At 34.9% G+C, this 7,801-nt stretch overlaps 1 protein-coding gene across 12 annotated transcripts in view; it reads left to right on the forward strand.

Moving 5' to 3' along the window:
* LOC106883309 (teneurin-m) overlaps positions 1 to 7,801 on the forward strand; it is a 487,309-nt gene that overhangs the window by 308,034 nt on the left and 171,474 nt on the right. For 10 of the 12 annotated variants that reach the window (XM_052969805.1, XM_052969800.1, XM_052969804.1 and 7 more), the window contains one exon: positions 1,886 to 2,098. The exons of the other annotated variants lie outside the window; for them this stretch is intronic. In XM_052969805.1, coding sequence (XP_052825765.1) covers positions 1,886 to 2,098 — 213 coding nt within the window. The remainder of the gene's footprint in view (positions 1 to 1,885; positions 2,099 to 7,801) is intronic. 12 annotated transcript variants of the gene reach the window in all.

The following is a 7,801-nucleotide window of genomic DNA, read 5'->3' on the forward strand; positions in this document are numbered from 1 at the left end:
TGACACAGTCACAGTATTAAAAGAAAATAATAATTAATAAATTATTAGTTACATAAAAAAAGATGGCAATGAAAACAATCCTGATAGAAGTTTTTTGTGTAAATCTTTTTCAGTTTTCAGCTTTGCAAACCATTTATCTCTCTTCACTTCACAAGGTATCCCTCCTCCTCCTGTCACTTATTGCATCTTCCTCCTCCTCTCTGCCCCACTTCTGTTTCTTTGACTTCTTCCCACAAACTCATATTCACTATATCCACCTCATCTGTTTAATATACTCTTGAGGGTACACCCTCCCCCCTCTCTCTCTCTCTCTCTCTCTCTCGCTAAAGATGTGACTCCTTAGGGGAGCCATGAATTCACCTCTTCAGCAAGATCCTTGTTTCCCCTTCTCCTATCCTATTTTCTAGCAACCTTCAATACTGTACCCCTCTCAGTTGAGAAGTCTTATCTTGGAAGTACTTCATGACCTTGCCAGTGCTGGTGACATGAAAATAGCACCCAGGACTCTCTGTAAAGTGGTTGGCAATAGCAGGGTGGGGCATCCAGCTGTAGAAACCATTCCAAAGCAGCTACTGGAGCTCTGAGCAGTGCTCTTGATCATCAATTCCGTCCAACCCATGCCAGCATGAAGAAAAGCAAGTTCTGTGATAATAACGATGCTGATGATGGTCTATATATATATATATATATATATATATATATATATATATATACATAGACTTAGTTGTACATCACAAAGGGTTGAAAGTAAGAATGTAATAGAAGCAACATTACAAAGTATCTGTTGTGGAAGAGAAGGAAAAAAGTAAGCAAATGGCGAAGGAAGTGTTACCAACTCGTTTGTCTTCACCTCAGTTCAGAAATACATATATACATACATAGAGTAAATACTATACAGGCTGGGCAGTAGACTAAGCTCCATCCCTCAGTTCACTGAACTGGCAAAAATATGTATGAAAACATAAGCAAAGTATTAGAAGAACACAAACAAATCTTTCATTTGGTAAGGAAGAAGTCTAACTTTTACCTACTTTAGTCATAAACAAATAAGTAAAACTGTTATTCAAACGTTTACAGTAAATTTTAATTTACAATATATGGTACCACATATGATTAAGAGAGAATGCTATTGAGTAGGAAGGTGTTATTAGTATCAACTTTACAAACCCCCCTGTCTTGTATGCAAATGATGTTGAGAAAATACAACTATAAACCAAGCTGAATATTCTGTTGTATCCTCAATGTCTTTTCTATCAAAAGTGGGTTTTGTACTTAAGGAAGTTAGCTATTTGGACCAGGATAGACCTGGGGGTAAAGAGTGAGGCTTTTGTTATGCCTAGTGGACTTTGTAGGTAAAAAAAAAAAGTGGATTATGTCAACAAAGAGGACTGTATGAACAATGAGAGGAATCTTGAGGAGCAAAATGGAATCTGTACAAATGCACACCAAAAAAAACAAATCAAAACTGGTGCCCCATCTTGACTGAAACCAATAATAGAAAAAAAAAACACCCAAACATTTATTACTTTTTTGTTTCATTATTTTATTATTTTCATTTCATTTTCTTTTTAGGACTTATTGTTTTATTTTATTTTTAACTCAATTTTTGTTTTTAGCTTTAATTTAATTTCATTTACTTTTGTTAATTTTGTAAATTTAGTTTTATGTTTATTTTTATTTGTATATCCCTTAAAGTGTATTCTTTTTTTACTTTTTTATCAGTTTTGAATTTAATTTTATTTTCCTGTCATGCAACAAATAGGATAAAAGAATAATAAAGTAAATTACAAAAGCATTCATCTATTACACATTTACATTTCTAATTTGTTTTTGACCTCAAACTCACTTCATATCTTATTTTCATTTTTATTTTCCCACCTCATAGTGGACTGCATATACAACTGCTCTAGCAATGGCATATGTAGCCTGGGTCGATGCATATGTTTCCAGGGCTATAAAGGTCCTAGTTGTAACCAGCAGGACATTATTAACCTTGAGCATCTCTGCTCTAAGGACTGCTCAGGTCATGGTACCTATAACATTAAGACGGACCAATGTAACTGCGATTGGCACTTCACTGGTGAAAAGTGTGAAACAGGTAACCAAGCTGAACAGACAAGCAGCCTTCCTGCCCGCCGTTTTCTTTTGAAATTCCTACACGCCCCAGTTTTAATTTGTCTCCTCCCAAGCAAGTGCATCCATTTGCAGCTGCATGCCACAGATGATGCTAAAAAAAAAGTATACATCAGCAGTCTGAAGGAATACAATTGTTTAACTATTAGTTGCTGCATGCACACAAGATATGACAAATTTTATATATATATATATATATATATATATATATATATACATATACATACATACATATATATGTATATATATGTATGTATATTGCATGTGTACTAATATTTAAAAGAAATACATCATGAATTAATGTAGGAAGTGCATAAGGTCAGTCATGGAAAAAGGCCTTTTTACTACATTTATCTTTATCTACGTATATGATATATACATATATGTATGTATAAGTCTGTGTGTGTGTGTGTGTGCGTGTGTGCGTGTCTTCTATTTGTTAAAATAATGCAACAGCTGTTGAGTAACAAAAGCATGTTAGTCCTCCTTGCTGCCCTTCAAATCTTCATTGCATTTTCCATCCATCTTTATTCATTGTGAACAATCATTGTCACCATCATCATTATACATTAGCATCCCTATCAGCATAACATCATAATTTGTTTTGTTTTTTTTTTCCTTGGCATTAGTCTATTTATTTCTAATGAGCTTTGTACAATATACCAAACCTCTCTTGTTTGTCAGAGCTATGTCCCAGCAAGGCATAAATCCTAAACATGATATGAACTGATATGAATCCTTTTGTCAGGGACAAGCATTTGCAGTTTCTGTTGATAGACTTTTAAATATTTTTATGTTTTATTTTGTTTTCCTTTCCATTATATTTTCTGTGCTGTTTTCTATAAATTATGCATCCAACAATTTAGGAAAATTCCCAAAGTTAATTTTGTCTTTTGCATTTGGTTCACAAGATTCTTGATGTGAAATTATTTTTTAAACAGATTTTGTTGTCTCTTGGCTGGGTCATTATGCCAATAAAGCACAACCACAAGTTCTATTTCATTTCTTTTGTCATTATTAGTGAAGTAGTAAACCATCTAAACAAATGTTTGATTAATTGCAAAGTTAATTAATGAATCAGCCAGGGTTCTCAGAGTCCTTTCATCACCATTTGCAGTGTATATCCCTTAAATTGTAACCGCTCAATCACAGCATATGTAAAGGGAACTGCTGAGAGTTTGGATGAGAGAATGGAGGTGCAGTGGAAAGAACGCTAGGGAGTCTATGTCGATACTCTATCAGCATGCTAAGGTTAAGCAGGACAGTATACTGAATAACATAGATATAAAAACCATATCAGAACACCTATATGTGCAACATTATGACAGTTATATGAAAGTTCAGTAATAAGTGAATAAAAACCATCACTTGATAAAAAATACAGGTAAAATGCAATGACCACACCACCACTTCCACCTGCCACCACTTCACTCCCCCCTATATAGTATAATGTACAAATCCACATGTATGTGCATACCTGTGTATCGCTGATGCATAAACACAACATCTATCAGGTAATGCTGCTGACATGTTAGATTGTGTCTAGCAGTTCCCTTCAGAGAAAAAGAAGAAGTTTATACCTTGAGTTTAGAAAATATACATTAGTGTGTGTGTGTGTGTGTGTGTGTGTGTGTGTGTGTGTGTGTGTGTGTGTATAAGCATTTGCATATTTGTGTGTGAAGTAGGACGGTAGATAAATTCCATATTCCCTTGACTTACTAGACTGAAAGGCAAAGTGATAATGTGACCAGCACCGTTCAGCATCATCTTCCCAAAAACAAAGGGACCGGACTAGAATTTACCAAGACACACACATGTGCATGCACACACACACATATGCACACACACACACACATACACACTTTTTTTCTCATGTTTCTTATTCACATCCTTATAAATACAAATACATAAATAGAATCTGAGACAGACAGATCCAATGTTGAGATGGCACATTGTTTGTGCAGGTGTGAATAGCAAAGAAAGGACTCTAATGAACCAAGCTACTTGACTGATTATACAATTAATCAAACAATTTATTAATAGTATAAATGGTTAACTGTCAACTAATAAAAATAATAACAGAAGTGAAACAGAGCCAGTGCATGTGTTTTTATTAGCATGATGACCCTCCCAAGCTACAACGAATTCCAATGTTATTACCATCATCATTATTTGGAGTTGATCATGGAGGTAGGGAGCTGAATGAATTGTGTCCCTTTGCATTCAGAGTTTGTAAGACAAGAAGTGTTTCCCAAACCTGTAGATGTTTTAAACCTCAGATGTCTTATGGATACCTTTCAAAATAATGGACATATTTACCTGTCATAACAATGGTTGATTATTCAAGTTTGTACCTAACTTCTATGAATATAATCTGATGTATCCTTGGTCAGGGACTTATTATTAGAGCTGGCAGAATTCTTGGACAAAGTGTTGTATGGCATTTATTCTTACATTTTGCATTCTGAGTTCCAAGCAAGGTCAGCTTTGTGTTTCATCCTCCCAGGGTTATTAGATTTAGTAACAAGATCAATGGTATGAATTAAACCCACCCCACCTCACCTTGAAATTGCAAGCCTCTTGCCTCCATTAGTAATTATCGTTAGTGGACTGGCAGAATTGTTAGCAGGACAAAATGCTTTCACATTCCTTCCAACTTTATGTTCTGAGTTCAAATTCTGCTGAGCTTGACTTTTCCTTTTAATCTCTCAGGGATGATAAAAGAAATACCAGTCAAGCACTGGGGTTAATGTAATCAACAAGCTCCCTCCCCTAAAATTTCATGCCTTGTGCCTATAGCAGAAATGATGATTATCATTATTGTTATATTTGTCATTGATGTTGGTAGTAGTGAGTAACAGAAGGAAAAAAAACAAAAACATCAGAAAAATGGTTTATAATGTTTAAGTTTTTTAAAATGGTGAGTTCAAAAGCTGCTGAGTAAATTTTGCCTTTCAATGTTCCAGGGTATAGAAACTAAAGAACTAGCCATATGTTAGGGTTGACAATTGGAGCCTGGTCAGCTCTTGTCAAACCATCCAACCCATGCCAACGTGGAAAGCAGACATTAAATGGTCATGATAATGATGATGATGTACCTAAATTGGAAGTCATTATCTTTATTATTAAGGTAGTGAGCTGGGAGAATCATTAGCACACTGGGCGAAATGCTTAGCAGCATCTCGTCAACCCTTACATTCTGAGTTCAAATTCCACTGTGGTCGACTTTGCCTTTCATCCTTTTGGGGTCAATAAATTAAGTACCAGTCAAATACTGGGGTTGATGTAATTGACTCATTCTCCCCACAACAAAATTTCAGGCCTTGTGTCTATAGTAGAAAGGATCATATTTATTATTATCATCATTCTTATTGCTATTACTACTACTATTACTTAGAGATTGATGAATTGTTGAATCAACAAAGTGGTTGATTAAATGTTTTTTGGAATTCCTTTCTTCTGTTACATTCTTCAGTTGTTACACTAATGTGGCTGTTCTTGCTTCTTGTCCTTCTTGGGTCAATAAAATTCTGATCTCCTGATTTTGACTTATCTCCCAGTAAAATTGTGATTGATTACTCAGATGTTTATTATTGTTGTTATTAATATTATTTGGGAAGTGGCAGAATGGCAGAACTGGTAGAGGGATAAATGAAATACTTTGCAGTGTTCTGCTAGTAAGTTCTAACCTCAGCTGGGTCAACTTTATTTGCCAGCCTTTTGAAGTTGGCAAAAAATACACAAATCAAATAAATGTTCTCCACCCACAAAATTTCTGGTCTCCTCCTCTTCCTCCTCCTCCTGCCTTTGTTAGAAATTAATTTTCTTATCGTTTGGTATTGGCAATATAGCAAAACAATCACTTATAAGAGCCTTGGCCAAATTACTTTGTGGTATTCATTTCAGCTCTTTATGTTCTAAGTTCAAATCCTGCCAAGGTCAACCATGTATTTCTTCCTTTCAGAATTGGTAAAATAAACTTTCAGTCAAGTATTAGAATCGATTTAAATGTCTAACCATTTATTCTCAAAATCTTTGACCTTGTGCCTTCATTAGAAATTACTATTATTGTTATGGAAACAGTGTAACAGAAATGGTAAAGCAAAAGACTAAATATCATATGTACTTGCAGCAACATTAGCTTCTTCTAAACTCATTACAATAATTAAAAGAAGTGTGAGCCACATTCTAACTGGTTGGGAATCCAGTGGCCAAATCCAATTTCCTCCAACCTATGGCTCTGTACCCCTCTACTGAAAATATCATTCTTTTTTTTTTCTTTCTTATCTTTGATTTTTCATCTTTATTTCAAATAAATAATACAAGTCTTATTTTATGATAATGTTCTGAATTGATACAATTATTATTACAACTACTACTACTACTTCAGAATTAGAAGACAGAAAGGAGCAAAAAGAGACAGGGAAGAACAGTCTGTTGAAATCCAGTGTGTTAAGAGAGCTACAAATGTGTGAGAATGGGATTAGAGTGTTATCCGATAAACTTGAGCTGAAAGGACAGAGAGGAAACCTTCACTTGTGGGATGGTTTGTCTCTTGGCCCACACTTCTCAGAAGACACATTCAGGGAGTCACAGGAAAGACAGAGAGAACTGTCCTTCTTAGGTAACTTATATGCACAGCTGTAGAATAGAGCTTTTGCTCTGAAATGAAGAATTAGTCAAAAGTCACCAGTTTCTGCTTAACCCCACTGAAAAACAAATTTATACACTTGCATATATATATATGTGTGTAGACATGCATACATATCACATGCACATAATATACATGCATTGTAGCTGCCACCCCAATTTACACCTTTAAACCTGCAATGTAGTTGACCATCCTTTTAATCTCATTGATATCAACTTGTTAGCATTTATTTTCAAGTCTGCCTCCCTTATTTTAAGAAGTTGGTTGTACTTATAGAGACTGAACAGTTGGTTGAATCAGGTTAGATGTAGTCTATTCCATGCAAAATAAAATAATTAAAATTAGTTCTTAGCCATTGGAATCTCCCATATTTTTTTGTTGTTGCTTCCATTTCATAATTCTCCCAACCTCATAATTACTGCCATCAATTTATTCATTGTGTTTATTAAAGTATCTATTACAGCCATTAAAACCATTATTTGAATTTCTTTATGAATTAAACTCACCAAGTACATTTTGATATACTTGGTGTAAAGTTTCTTCACACCTTGATTGTCAGTATTCTTGACCCATTTTCACTGTATCCCACCTTATCAATCTGACCTACCATCGTTATATAAAAACAAAAATGAAAGCTTGAGAAGTAACCCCCAAAATATGGGACAAATAATGTATATGAATGTATCCTATTGACTGCTTTATTATTGAGTGAGAGAGCAGCACATGCCATCAAAGTGACACACGGGTACTAGTATATGAGATTCAATATACCTCTCATGGCTACCCATCTGATAAGGGTACACCAGGCACATGCATCACAACCATATGTGCGTGACATGGTAATCTCATATCAAGAGAAATAGCACATGACCTTGCAGTTTGAATTTTCTTCAGGTTGAGTAGCCCATCCTGCTCAAAAGGTCCCTGAATAAGGTTTAAGGATGATGAACAAAACATCTATGTTTCCAGAGGTGAATTATCCAAACTCCAAAGAAATTCCTCTCAAACCATGGCTAT

Source organism: Octopus bimaculoides, chromosome 7 (assembly GCF_001194135.2).
Source record: "Octopus bimaculoides isolate UCB-OBI-ISO-001 chromosome 7, ASM119413v2, whole genome shotgun sequence".
NCBI classification, from domain to species: domain Eukaryota; kingdom Metazoa; phylum Mollusca; class Cephalopoda; order Octopoda; family Octopodidae; genus Octopus; species Octopus bimaculoides.